Consider the following 15,256-nt stretch of genomic DNA (forward strand, 5'->3'; position numbering starts at 1 on the left):
TAATCACTTCCCTGTTGCCAAAGGACTTTGAGATAGGTAAAAATGGTATGGATGATATCTTTTGATTTGTGTGTAAATTGGATTTAAGTGAGGCAGAGTTGCATGAAGTCATCAGCCTCACTGTCTCTTCCAGAGTCATCACAATCCAGTGGCATGACAGAGTAATGACTGGTGATAGCTTGAGATGCCGTGGATGACCTTGGAATCTTTGATATCTAACCAAGCTCTAAGCTCTCCATGGCACCTGTTTCAACTGCCTTCATGGCCATTGGAATGAATTGTTCTCATCCACCCATTCCACTAGGGAAAGTCTTCACATGCTTGAGTAGATGCCCCCCTAACTCACCAATGGGTTTGAGACCCCTTGGTTACCCTCAACCTGATTAGCCTATTTGCCAATATGGTTTACTGATGTATGGCCACTGTACATACTACAGCTACTTGGAGCCACAGGTGAGAGTTAGGTGGAATAGGTGGACACCAAAGGTGGAAAGCAGCTCTGAAAAAGGCTTGGCAGTCCTCACACCAGAGGTACTAGTCTCCCCTGAGCACATCCTATGTCTCATTGAGAAGAGAGGGTCTAGTAAAGAAATGGAGATGTAGGATGGTGCTTTTTTGTAGAACCTTCATGATGAAGTGAAAAGAACAGAGATATTCATAGCTTTGCTACATGAATTCAGCAGTTTGTGATCATGCTGTTTCCTTTTCCAATGGAATGGAGCCCGATATATTTCAGTGAGTTCTAGTCATATGACCTGGCATACTGGAGTCACTCAGTGCAGAAGCTGATAGACACACTTAACTTTACTAACATGGAGAGAATTCATAAAGGCAAGTGAACATCACTGTAACAAAACTATGACATTTGCCTGTTACTGGTCTTGTGTCACTCCTCCTATTCTCTACCATTTTTCAAAGATGTCTGAGACTGTCTCCTTAATTAGATCGCCTAATTCTTTTGACACTTTGGCATATTATTTCTCTGGTTCTAGTGACTCAGCCTTATTTAAAGCAACAACTCTTTAATGTCAAAGACTATTTTTTTTAAAATCCTTGGTTCTGAGCACAATGCTTGGCACTTAGTAGACACTTAAAATTTGCTCATTAAATGAATGCAAGATTGAAACTAGAGCTATGAATGTTCTTGTGTTGTTAAGGGGTAAATGTATGATTGAACTTAGAATGATTGACTCATGATCAGGCTACCATATGATAATAAAAATAATAATAAACTGATATTATTGTCATTGTTATTCTTTGATATTATTCATTGATGTTATCATTATCATCATTATCATATTGTTATAACATTATCAAATTGATAGTTGATATTATTAATAATTATCATCATTATCAATATTGTTAATTATGTGATGACAATTTACATAGAGTTTTTAGGTTTAGAATGTCTGTCCCAAGTTATCGTATTTGATTTTGGAGGGAAATCTACCTTACTGCAGGATATATGTAGGGTATATACATAATGTTCTCATCTGCCTGAGATATAAAGTGTTCAGGGAAGACTAATATCTCTTGTGTGAGGGCTGCTGAGTCCTCTTCAGGGCTCCTTTCCACATTTGGTGTCCACTTGTCACCCAACACTCATCTGTGGCTCCAGGAAGCTATAGAATGCACAATGTACACATCTTGGTAAATCATTTTGGCAAATAGGTTAAAACAGTTTGAGAGTAACCAACAGACCTTTTCCATGTATAAAAGATTTCCCCATACCCTGGATAGAATGAGCAAATGAGAACAATTTGTTCCAACAGCCATGAAGGTAGCTGAAGAAGGTGCTGTAGAGCACTTAGAGCTTGGTCAGACATCAAAAAAGACACCAAGGTCATCCACTGCATCCTGAACCATCACCAGTCATCTTGACTTTGTTTTGGACTCTGATGATTCTGGAAGAGAGCTCTGCCTCATTTAAAGCTAATTTATACGTGAAACAAAAGACATCGCCCATACCATTTTATCATTTTTACCTATTTTGAAGTCCTGTGGTGATATGCGAGTGATGAAGCAGCAAGAGTGGGTACTTTAGGAGCTACAGTCACAACCCTACACACAGGCAGCCCAGGCCATAGACTCATCTCACTCGACTGAAGGCAGACCTCTGGGTGTCTGAACAGGCTTTTTTAAGGGCCACACTGTTCATCTCCTGGTATGAGGAAGGAGCTGGAAAAGGTGTCCTAAAATTGTCTGCTTCACCCAACTCTGGCCTGCTTACTATAGCAGGCAGAGATCCCACACTGCAGTCAAAACTCAAAAGAATATAGAAAAATTTTTGCAAAGTTTGGCTCACCATTGGTACATGGAATGTGTGCATACTTATACTCTCAAGGTCTCTCTGAAGAACTTTGGGATGGATTGTGAGACAAGGCACTCCAAATATTTATATGGACTATTTATGCCAGACTTGTGGTAGAGCCTTCTAAGCTTGTGTTGGTCTAATCAGCCACAGTCCAAGTCACTGTACATTGACTGCAACATCATGATGTCATTTTGGTCTTTGAGAACAAAGGACGGCAACTAAAAAACAATCTTATCCATCCATTCTTCCAAGGAGAGTCTTCACATGCTTTAAGTAGATATCCCTCTAAGTCATTTACAGGTTTAGTCCCTCTGCCAAGACACTTTTATGGAGGTGTGGCCACTGCCCATGGTATAGCTTCCTGGAGCCATAGGTGAGAGTTGGGTAAAAGGTGGACACCAAAGTTGGATGAGTAACCCTGAAAATGGCTCAGCATCTCTCATACTAGTGGTACAATATACAATATACACGGAAGTGTAACATGATACGTATCCTTTATGTATAGATGTATATGGATATTGATGTACACACAATTTATAACTTACATATATTTTATGTGTAATTCTTGGTAAACTATACACAAGTTCACAATTTTTTTATAATCCTCTTTCTTCTTTGTACATTAAAATGTGGGTGTGAAAAGAGAGAATAGAATAAATGGGGGGTAGGATAGGATGAAGGGAAATGTACTTGGTTTTTCACAACAGGACTACTATGGAAGTGTTTTGCATGACTACACATCCATAACCTGTATCGAGATGCTTGCCTTTTCAATGAGGGTGGATGGGGAGGGAGGAAGGGAGAACATCCGTAGCTCAAAAGTTTTAAAGACACATGTTAAAATAAGAAAAACTCCGGAAAAGAAAAGAAAAGAAAAGAAAAGAAAAGAAAAGAAAAGAAAAGAAAAGAAAAGAAAAGAAAAGAAAAGAAAAGAAAAGAAAGAAAAAAAAGAAAAGAAAAGAAAAGAAAAGAAAAGAAAAGAAAAGAAAAGAAAAGAAAAGAAAAGAAAAGAAAAGAAAAGAAAAGAAAAGAGATGTTGCTATGTTTTGAGGATTATGAAGATTTTAAGAAAAATAATCTTGATATGAGATTCACCTAAGCAAACTTTTCTGAAGGGTTGTCAGACAGATCTAAAAGTGGGAAAGCTCTGCAAAGATATTTATAATGAATTACTTTTGCTATTAGCAGGTTGCTGTGAGAATCAAATGAGATATTTATAAAAGCTCAACCCAGCGCCTGGCACACAGTAACCTTACATGCTTATTTCTATCTCTCATTCCATGATGATCAGGAATACGAGAGTGGGCTGGATTACCTTTGGGATATAAAGACTGCAAGTGTCTTCCTGAAATGAAGACCTATCTTTTAAATTACGCATATTTTAATATTTTTTGGTATTTTGCATGGCTATGAGTTCTTAAAAGGTGCACTGCCAGAAGGAATGAAGTTGATGGTCATCCAAAGGTCAGTGATTCAGTCAATAAACATTTATGATGTTCCTACTATGTGCCAGTCATTGTGCTAATCATTTAAGATACAAAGAAAGGCAAATCAGTCTGCTCGCCAGCCACTCACAGTCTAGTGGGAGAGGAAACATGCAAACGATGATTTACAAACAAACTATATGGAGGATAAATTAGACATAATCAGTGGACATACTCATAGGGTAAGCAGGCTATTTTGTCCTTCACAGAAGTCCCAGGAATACTTTTATACAACCTGACAAATAAGAGATCATATAGGAAGAGTGATATGTGGAAAGGTACCAAAGAAATATGTGATTGAAAAATATGGTTGGCATATGGCAAAGGACAATTGTGTCCTCCAGCGGTAGTTTGTGAAGTCAAGAGAATAAGAGGAAGGTTCCCAGAAGGTTGGCTGGACACCCTGTGTAGACTTCATGAGAAGACATGGACAAGAGTGGCACAGCTCAGGTGACCATGTCAGTTTAGGATGTACTGAGATTCATCAGAGGTTATGCCAGCTGTCAGCCCTGAATGGATGCTAAGACACTGTTATGGTGGTGGCCATGCCTAGTTTTGCAGCTGGAGTGGAAGTCTCCTAGGAAAATGGAGGAGGAGCTATAGTCATCAGCAGACAAATATCCAGGAGATGTCATTCCCTGAGAACAGCTGGTACAGCTGAGCAAGGGAGTAACTCATTCATCCCTGACCTCACACCCAGAAGACAACTTGTGTTCAAATACAGCTTAGACACTTATTAGCTGTATGACCCTGGGCAAGTCACTCCTCATTTCTAAAATGGGGACATACTGAAGAAGGAAACGGTAAGCCACTGCAGTATCTTTGCCAAGAAAACCTCATGGGCAATGTCCATGGGGTCAGGTAGTGAGACATGACTGAACAACAACCTCTGTGCTTTCACATTGAGCCTGCTATCCATAAGGGTTTGGCATAGACAAGGGTAAATGTGATGTCAAGCTGTTTTTAGATATGTTGGTAGGTTTTTCTGAACTTCCTCCCTTTTTACTTTCTTTTTTTTAATTAAAAAAAATAATTTTTGGATTTGGGTGATGCCCTTTCTCCGTGATCTGAGGTAGATCCAGACACGTCTTCTCACTGCTGTCTCTGCCTGGTTCTGCCATTACATATTGAGGAAACCTAACCCTGGCAGCATGACCCCTTAAGGAAGAGTTGAGCCCATCCCCCAGGGACAGCGAGGGGCCCTGCCAACAAGGTCCAGCTGTGGGCAGACAGAAGCAGCAGCCATGACTGCGAGGGAGACGAGAAAAGGAGCAGAACCACTGGAAAAGTTCTTTTTGATGCTAAAGGACTTCAGTGTTTAAGAGAACATGACAATGCAGCAGCATCCATGACTGAACAAACTATAGCTCTCAACAAGCAAGTGCAAAGAAACTGTATCAAGAAGAATTACATGAACGTAATGAGGTTGCGAAACACCCACCATGATCTACACTAGTTATGGGAATTCAGCAAGAAAACAGGCAAATCAGAGAACTGCCACAAACAAACAAACAAACAAACAAACAAACAAACAAACAAATAAGGAATTACTTCTATCTCTTGGAGCACATCTGTGTACTTTACAACTCATAAGGAGAAAGTATCAGGAATACATGTTTCTGTTACTAATGGCCAGCAAGAAAAAAGAAAAAGAGCCAGGTATCATAATGAAGTTAAATGGATGTTCCAAAGAATTACAAGTACACATGGACCAAATTACTGAAATGGCAGCAATATTGAGGAAAGCTTTTGAAACTGAAGAGAAGGGTTGCTAGAAGCAGGAATGATTTTTTCAACTTAAACAAGAAAACAAAGTCTTGAGATAAATCTTTCAAATAACTCGAGAATCATTTCTGAACCTCAAGAAAGACGATGCATCAGAGAGTACATTTTTGTCAGCATTGGTAACCAGCAGTAATTTGAGCCCAAGCAAGAGCTGAAGAAACTGGTAAATCACTGGGCTTGTATTGCATAGCTCCTAACATGGCATCACCTCTTTGATATCATGGTCCTCTTTGAGAACAAGGAACAAACAGCAATTTCTGTGAGAAGAGAATGAGCTGCCCACTAGGGACCAAACATTCAACATGGCTTTTTTTCTTTTTCCTTTTCTTTCTTTCTTTTTTCTTTCTTTTCTTCTCTCTCCACATAGGGCAATAAGGAATGGAAGATTACTTTAAAAGTTGTTTATGAATTGAATACCAAAAAATCATAATCTTAAATCAGCCCTTCATTTCATTCTTTCTATACTATGTAAAGTATGCTGGGAAGTGACATTTTTTAAAAGATATTAACAGATCAATATTTGGTTGTCATTGACTTTATTCCTATTAAAATTTGTAAGGGGAAAGTGGAAACTTTAAGCCATTGCTATTAGGTAAATACATAAAAGTTCTCATATATAGAAACCACTGATCCTACTAGGGCCCTCGGCCATGCTATTTTTCTTAACTCTTATCCAATGTTGTTGTTCACCCTTTATTTTCAAAGAGGACCAATGACATCATGGGATAATGTCTTGACTTCTCCTCATGCTGGATTAAAGTGAGGCAGAGTTGCAAAAAGTCATCAGCCTCACTCTGTTGCAAAAGTCATCAAAGTTCAGTGGCAGGACAAAAGTCAAGATGACCAGTGATGGCACAAGCAATAGATGACCTTGGAGTCTTTTCTGGTGTCTGACCAAGCTCTAAGCATTCCACCAGACCTTCATCTGCTGCCTCCATGGCTGTGGCGGCTTGTCTTTACAGCCTTTACTTGCTTTCTATTCTTTGTCTATCTCTGTCTCTCTGTCTAGCTCTGCTTCTGCTTCTGTCAGTGTCTGTGTCTGTGAGTCTGTCTGTCTCTGCCTCTCTTCTTCTGTTTTTCTGTCTGTCTCTTTGGCTCTGAATTACTCTGTGTGTGTGTCTCTGTTTCTGTCTCTCTGTTTCAGTTTCTCTGTCTCTATATCTCTCTGTCTCTATATCTCTGTATCTCTCTATTTCTCTTTGTGTGTATCTATCTCTATTATCTGTCTCTCTTTGTATTTGTGTCTCTGTCTCTCCTCTCTGTCTCTCTTTGTGTCTGTCTCTTTCTGTGTCTCTGTATCTCTGTCTCTTTCTTTGTATCTCTCTCTCTCTCTCTCTCTCTCTCTCTCTCACTCTCCCTCTCTCTCCCTCTCTCTCTTTCTCTCTCTCTATCTCCAGCTCCTTCTCAGTTTAGCCTCATCCTCTTTATAGGAATATTTGTACACCTCAGAATTCTAGGATTGTTGTCAAGGATTCTAATTTGGTTCTATACAAGTCATTATTGATGCATTTGCCTGTTGTCAGTTCCCCATGTAATCCATGCTTATTATTTCACCTTGGATTAGTGTACTCATGGAGGAGTGAAGATTGCCTTTCTAGTCTGTTATTCCCATTACAATCTTCTCTCTCTCAGTTCCTAAGCTTCAGTCCATGAACATGTCTCTTTTTTTTTATTGCTCTATTACACTATAGTTGATTTCTTTTTTAACACTTTGTGTCTCACTTTATGCATTTAAACATGTGATTTGGAGCAGGGGTCCACAGTCTTCCCCAAATTAACAATTAAAGGGGCCCAGGACACACAAAAAGGAGAAGTCCTCTTGCTGAAGAGCAGAGCAATGACACCTTTTTGTGGGTTCAGCTTCTCTGCCATGTGAAAGAGAAAGCGGCCTCCAGCACCCCTAGGTAGATTTGGGAGGCGTCAGATCCCACAGCTGGTCCAAATATGGGGGTTGTTACCTATAGTCCCATGGATCATAACTTCCAGCTTGAAAACTTTAGCCTTCCCCATGTTAAGAAGAACATGAGACTTTACTGCCTGGCAGCCACTGTTTATAATTTAGAATCTGTCAGAGACCTGATATGTTAAGCTGGATAAGTCACTTATGCTCCCTAGGAATTAGTGTCTGTAACTTCAAGATGATGAGGTTGAAGGAGATGATTTCTCAAGTTGCATCCTCCTCTGATATTCTATCATTAATCTATTTGTCAGTGATGCCATATCAGACTGGTCCCTCTTGGCTTGTCACTGGTAGACATACAAGCCAGCAGTGATCTCAAGAGAGAAGACTATGTGTCTGTGGGTCCAGAGCCAGGCTACTCTCCAAATAAACGGAGCTCAGATTAAGTGTTTGTGGTAGGGCAAAGAGGTGTCCCTAAAGACTTGGGCAGCAGGGGCAGTCACTCCAGAAAGAAGAACTACTAGCACACAGGAGCATGTAAGAGGCTGCATAGAGTATTTCAGGTCTATCTTTCATCGTGTCCACTAGCTTTGGGGAAGTCGTCAGGACTGAGAAATGGCATCCTAAGGGTGTGATCAAATGTCAAGGTGAGAGGACAGATTTATACTGTATGTGTAAATAAAGGGCCTTTGCAGGGATGGCTGGGCAAATCCTTTCCTACTGAGGACTGGAAGATGGAAGATACTCTGCTCAATTACAATAGCAGCTCTCATTTCATAGCACTTCCCAATATACAGAGGACTTTGCTTTCCATAGTCTCTTGATGTAGGCAGTCTTAAGTATTGTTAACCATTTTACAGATGAGGGAATGGAAGTATAAAAGTATAAAGTATAAAGAAATTAAGTGAACAACATGTAATAAGTTAATAATTAATAAGTGGTAAATATGGCCACAAAGCCTAGGTTGCCAAATATTTTATTATTATTTCAAGTTTAGTCTCCCCATCATATGATCAGAAAAATGAGGAAAAAAAGGATAAACTCCCATGTGTGAATATGGGAGGACATAGAACCACAGAAATCTGTGGAATTTCCTTCTTGAAGAAGGAGGAGCATTTCCTCTACCAGGGATAGGGTATGCATGATTGTCCTTAAATGCATAGAGTGAGCCCTTTCCTCTGGAAGCCCCTTCCTAGCCCAGGAGTCCAGGATTGCTTAAGAGAGACATTTGGTGGTCATATAGAATGCACATGTGGGACAATGTGGGAGGATGATGCCGTAGGTAGCCCCATGTGCAGCACCAGGAATTCAAGTCATCAAGCAAGGGTTAGGTGCCAGGTATGCACCAAATTAGAGATGGAGAGAGGTTCAAATGTGTAGATTTACCTGCCTGAGCCTGCTCTCCCAGGACTGGATCTAGGCCAAAGGAGAGAGGGAATAGTCAGGGCATAGCATCTTAAGGTGCTCTTGAAGTGGGACCAGGGTAATGTTGGACATCATCTGAGGTCTCCTGTCTCTAGCACTGATCCTGAGCGCTCCCTTTATCTCATTAGACCTCCAAACCCTTCTCTGTAGTATACAAAAATTGTGTTATCTTTGAGGTCCTTCCCAAGTCTACACTGAGAAATAAAGATGATCTTTGAGTTCAGCAGAACAGCTGTTGAGTACCTACAGGGCAGGGAATAGGTAAGGAGGGTTAAATTGACTCTGATCCACATGAGACAAAGGGGAGCTGGGATGAGGAATATGGCAAGTGTCATGAAGGGATCTTTGCCCTGGAAGCTGCCAAAGAGGTTGTTAGGGTCTGAGTGTTCCTTGTGCATGTACATGGGTAGGGGAGAGGGCTTGTGCTGCATAGGATGCTTTTCTGAATTGCTTGTGGCATTTAGCCAAACAACTGGCTTGACTAATATTCTTACCAGATCATTTATCCTGAGATCACATCTCCTTATTGTAAACAGCTGGATTGATTGGGTCAATCCAAATGACATCTCCATGAAACAGCATGGCTGGATTAGACTCATCTCTTCCTTCAATAGGAATATTCAGTCAAAATGTCCTGCTTACTATCCCTTGATGAGCTGAGTCTGAGTTATTATTGTTTAATCATTTTAATCATGTCTGACTCTTTGGGACCCCATTTGGGGTTTTTCTTGGCAAAGATACTGGAATGGTTTGCCGTTTCCTTCTCCAGCTTATTTTACGGATGAGGAAACTGAAGCAAACAGGGTGAAGTGACTTGCCCAGGGTCATACAGCTAATGCCTGAGGCCAGATTTGAACTCAGTTCATGAGTCTTCCTAACTCCGGGTTCAGTGCTCTCTGCGCTATACCACCTACCTGCCGGAGTCTGAGTGGTCAAGCCAATTAGGTGTTTTGACATTACATATATCAAGATCTCATCCAGTCAGGAAAAACAGTCTAACATCAGTAGGATAATAGTATTCAGGGAAGAAAGAACCCTTGGTGAACAACTCATTTTACAGCTCTAACCGTCTCATTTTACAGTGAGGGATACAGAGTCTCAGTGAGGGTGTACCTTTCCAAAGTATACATGAAGAGGACATTGCAGAAACAGGAGACCTTTTGACATTAGAGCTAAGGTAGTAATGCTAATAGTGACCACTTACTTTTTGTTGCTCAGGCCTGTTCTTTCATAAGTGTGGACAGTCCCTCCACCAATGCAGACCAGCAATTCCTTCATAATGCTGAATTTTGGGGAGTTGTTTGGGGACACTAAGAAGTTGTAACTTGCCCATTGTCATTTAGCTAATCAGAGGCAAAACTTGAACCTTGACCCCAATGCTGGCCCCCATCCACTGCTTAATGCTGTCTTAAAAAAAAGTATTGTGGTTTTTTTTGTTTTTACTTTGCTTGGATTCCTCCTCCGTATCCTCCCAAAGAGCCATCCCTTATGACAAAGAATCTCAAAACAAAAGAAAAAAAAAGAATAAGTTGCCTAAAACTGATCGACATGGTTGACTTAGTAGTAGTAATGGAACAGCATTCCATAAATGTTGATTGGTTAACAGGCAGCTAGGTGTCACAATGGATAGAGTGTCAGGCCTAGAGCCTGGAAGACCTGAGTTCAAATCTGACCTCAGACACTTACTGTGTGACCCTGGGCAAGTCGCTTAACCCCATTTGCCTCAGTTTCCTTATCTATAATATGAACTGAAGAAAAAAAATACCAATACCAATCCAGTATTTTCAGCAAGAAAACCCCAAATGGGGTCAAAAGAGTCAGAAAGAACTGAACAACAAACAGAGAAGAGTGCTTTTAAATGTGGCCAGGCATTCCTTCTCACTTCTCCTCCTGGTTCTGGTGCTCTTTCTGCCCCACCCCACTTCAGCATGGCCATCACAAACTTCTGGCACCTTCTCCTTCCTTTTTGGATGCAAGTTGGCTAAAGTCAAGACCTTACAGGTCATATGGGGGGTTTGCCTGATGTTGCCATTCCTGGTTATTAGGATTGCTATTGTTTTCAGGAAACGTTGGGCTACTGCTCTGAATTACTGATTCAGTGCAGTCTTTGGTACGGTGGACAAGTATGCAGATTCAACCTCATGTACTCTGGACTTGATCACTTTGGGAAGATTTCCAGGCAGATGAAAGAGACTGGCAAATGATCTAAAGTGTAGGCTTTGGATACGTGTCTACATTAGAGACTAGGGACTTTCAAGAGAGGAAGAAGGAACTATCAAAAGGATCTGCATATTCTTTGTCAATTGAAAATAAATATATCAATATGTCAGATAATATAAATAAAAATTCACATCAAATAAAATTTTTAAATCAAACACTAAATAAATATTTTAAAATGAATAGTAAAAAAATAAAAATAGTAATAAGTCACATTTAAAGCACTTAGCATCATGCCTAACACAGAGGAAGCACTATAAGGGTGCTGTTGTTATTCAGCCATTTTCAGTCGGGTCTCACTCTTCATGGCCACATTGGGGGTTTTCTTCATTAGTTCTTATTATTTATAATAAAAATTGTTGTTGTTACTGCTCAATCATTTCAGACTCTTTGTGACCCCATCTGACATTTTCTTGGCAGAGATATTGGAGTGGTTTGACATTTCCTTCTCCAGCTCATTTTACAGATTAGGAATTGAGGCAAACAGGGTTAAGTGACTTGCCCAGGGTCACACAGCTAGTAAATATCCGAGGCCAGATTTGAACTCAGGAAGAGGAATCTTCCTGACTTCGGGCCCAGCACTCTATCCACTGCACCACCTAGCTGCCCTTATAATAATAATAATAATAGCTATTATTAGTATTATAAAGTATTTTCAGGTGCTTTATTTAATTAGTGTCTCCCCAAAGCCCCATAAAATAAGAATGAAAGCCTTTCATGATGAGGGAGATGAAAGGACTTGCCTGATATGACCCCAGAAGGGTGTGACAGAGGATGTCAGCCCAGGTCTTCTGCCTCTAAGATTGGTGGCCTTTAGGGATTTCCATTGGGAACATTTTCACTGTTGTAGAATGAACTAGGGACCAGGTGGGCAGGCTATGTTTCCTTGTTTCAATGCCAAGGTCACTCTTCACAGACATTCTCTTTCCCTTCATCCAAATCAGAATCACTATAAAGAATGAATGGATTGAATCTTCAACAGATTTAACAAAATTAATCTCACTAATTAATCTAATAAAACTCTAGTAAACCTAATTCATCTCCATATTTCTTTGTTTTCATTTACTCAGTTATTCACGTACAGAGAGGTTTTGATACAAATCTTTCATATTTTACTTCTTGAGGCATTGCATTTCCACCAGGAGCTTTTTCATAAAACTCTCTCTATGCATAACTGGCTCTAGTGTATAGAAAATGAACTTATGTGTATGAGAGGTGGTGCCATGTAATGAATAAAGCTGGCCTCAGGGAAGAGCTGAAGTTAAATCCTGCTGTGATACATGCCAGTCATATGCCCCCTAGCAAATCACTTCACCTTTATGTGCTCTGGGCTGCCTTCACGTGAATAAGAGAAATGAGAATAAGAGAAATGAGAAGAGAAAGAGAAATACCCTAACCCTGCCTTGGTAGAGGGATTGTCCTCACCTTTGAGTAAAGAAATCACAGTCTCAGTCCTTATAAATGACTTTAGGGGTGTGTGTGTGTGTGTGTCTGTGTGTGTGTGTGTGTGTTGGGTGGGAGGTGGTTGTCGTTGGCTGCCTTCACACTCTCCTCCTACCCCAGACCCAGCTCTCCAGCTCCCACTCAGGGTTCCTCGTCTCCTGAATGGGAAAATTCTCCATCACCAGCCCAACCCGAGCCCACCAATTGCTGTTCTTAAGCCACCTACATGTCCCAGCCCTGGAAACCTCATGTCAATAAATTGCCCTGTGGATACATTAACCATCCAAGTCACTTTCCAATCCAAAGCTCACCATCACATCTTTACATTTATTGCCTTCCTCATTCAGATATAAGCTCCTAAAGAGTAGGGACTTTCTTTTCACATTTGTATCCCAGTGCCTGGCATATAGTATGCACTTCATAAATACTTTAAAAATTAATTTCATGCACATACACACACACACATGCATGCCTGTTTGTCTTAATCCACTGGAGAAGGAAATGGCAAACCACCCCTGTATTCTTATCAAGAAAACCAAAACAGCATGGTTCACAGGCTCACAAAGATTTCAACACAACTGAATGACTAAACAATGCATGTATGTATATGTATATATACACACACATGCATATATATACACATATATATAGCTATAATACGTGTGTGTATCTTACTTCTCTGATATCCCTTTTCACATTAACTACTATAATAATATTTGAATAAGTACAAAAAGCCATGAGATGTGGCCATGACATTGGGGCTAGAGAGAGAGCAGTAGAGTCAGGAAGACCTGCCTTCCACTCCTGCTTCTGACATATCCTGGCGGGGTAAGTCTGGGCAGCTGGACACCTCTCTAAGTCTCTAAGGTACAGAACAGGTCCTGATTTACATTCAGAGAGAGAATTCATCACCTAGAGCTCCCTAGACAATAGAAATCACAAGTCTGGGGCGGGGGGAAACAAAATAAAACCCATTGCAGATACACCCACACATACACACATACATGCATGCACACATATAGACACCAATTGCAGTTACTTCAAGCAGAATAAGCTGGGCTTCAGAGATTAAAATCAGCATATCTAAATACATAAATAAGCATGTGTTTGTGCATGTATGTATTTCTGTTTGGGCAGGGTGATGTTAAAGAATAGAAGAGTCCAGGAGAAATCATAAAGATTTTTTTTTTATTTTTTGCTCCAAAATGTCATTCCATTCACTTCTTTTATCTTTCAGGAAAATAACTTAGAAAGTTCTTATGGAGGAATGGAATCAAACCACTACTGGTTTCTTCTTACTGGGGCTGTTTCCCCCAACAAAAATTGGCCTGCTCCTCTTCCTTCTGGTCATCCTCATCTTTCTAATTGCTTTCTTGGGTAACTCAACCATGATTCTCCTCATCTGGATGGATTGTCACCTCCACACCCCCATGTACTTCCTGCTCAGTCAGCTCTCTCTTATGGACCTCATGTACATTTGCAGTACAGTTCCCAAGATGGCTGTCAACTTCCTGTCCAGTGAAAATTCCATTTCCTTGATGGGTTGTGGTTTCCAAAGTGTCTGCTTCTTAATTATGGCATGTGCTGAAGGGTTGCTCCTGGCATCTATGGCCTATGACCGCTATGCAGCCATTTGCCGCCCCCTCCATTATCCCATTCTCATGAACAAGAGAATGTGCTTGCTGATGATTGCTGGGTCTTGGGTCACTTCATCCATCAATTCCATTTTCCATACAGTGTATGCATTCTCCATGCCCTATTGCAAGTCCAGAATCATTAATCATTTCTTTTGTGATATCCCAGCCATGGTGCCTCTGGCCTGCAAGGATACCTGGGCCTATGAGTACACAGTGCTCTTCAGCACCAACCTGTTTCTTTTGGTCCCTTTCCTTGGCATCATGGCTTCCTATGGTCGGGTACTCTATGCTGTCCATCGTATGCGCTCATCACAGGGCAAGAAGAAAGCCTTTACTACCTGCTCTACTCACCTGACTGTGGTCACTTTCTACTATGCCCCATTTGTGTATACATATCTGAGGCCCCCATCTCTGCGTTCCCCAGAAGAGGACAAGAACTTGGCTGTGTTCTACACCATCCTCACTCCTATGCTCAACCCCATCATCTATAGCCTGAGGAACAAGGAAGTATTGGGGGCCTTCCAGAGAGTCTTTGGGAGATCCTTATCCCAAAAAGAGTAGCTGGGGACATAAAGTCAAAAAAACAGAACCAGGAACAGTCTTACCAATCATGGAGCTGGACTACTTTATTTGACAGATTAGAACACATGCTATATTAATCCATTAGTTCTGATTAATCATTATTTAAATTAAATTTTATTTTTCTCAATTAAAATGAGAATTTTAAAATGGCTCTCTCTCTCTCTCCCTCTCTCCCTCCTTCCCTCTCTCTCTCTCTTCTCTCTCTCTCTCTCTCTCTCTCTCTCTCTCTCTCTCTCTCTCTCTCTCTCTCGTGCCCCCCCCCCGTTCCCCCTGGAAACAATAAACAAATGTGCAAATCCTTGTAGTAACTTAGAAAACTCAATCAAAACAAATCTCAATACTGGTCATCCCAAAAAATGTGTGTCATATTCTGTACAATTGGTTTGTCATGACTCTGTTACTACACAGGCAAAATTATTTACATACATATACACATATTATATTTATATATGTTGTATTATATGTAATC

At 40.6% G+C, this 15,256-nt stretch overlaps 1 protein-coding gene and 1 pseudogene across 1 annotated transcript; both read left to right on the forward strand.

The window, feature by feature from the left end:
• The first annotated feature begins 812 nt into the window (after positions 1-812).
• On the forward strand, positions 813-5,738 carry LOC110219833 (FGFR1 oncogene partner 2 homolog pseudogene; annotated as a pseudogene).
• Positions 5,739-13,827: 8,089 nt separating this feature from the next.
• LOC110219832 (olfactory receptor 2L3-like) lies at positions 13,828-14,766 on the forward strand. The gene has a single exon (XM_021003541.1). It carries the CDS (start codon positions 13,828-13,830, stop codon positions 14,764-14,766), a length of 939 nt encoding a protein of 312 aa, XP_020859200.1.
• Positions 14,767-15,256: the final 490 nt, after the last annotated feature.

This window comes from Phascolarctos cinereus, unplaced genomic scaffold (genome assembly GCF_003287225.1).
Source record: "Phascolarctos cinereus isolate Bilbo 61053 unplaced genomic scaffold, phaCin_HiC Scaffold_726;HRSCAF=1367, whole genome shotgun sequence".
Classification (NCBI taxonomy): domain Eukaryota; kingdom Metazoa; phylum Chordata; class Mammalia; order Diprotodontia; family Phascolarctidae; genus Phascolarctos; species Phascolarctos cinereus.

Excerpts from the sequence above, each read along its gene's own strand:
- LOC110219832 (XM_021003541.1), top strand. The coding sequence starts at position 13,828 with ATGGAGGAATGGAATCAAACCACTACTGGTTTCTTCTTACTGGGGCTG.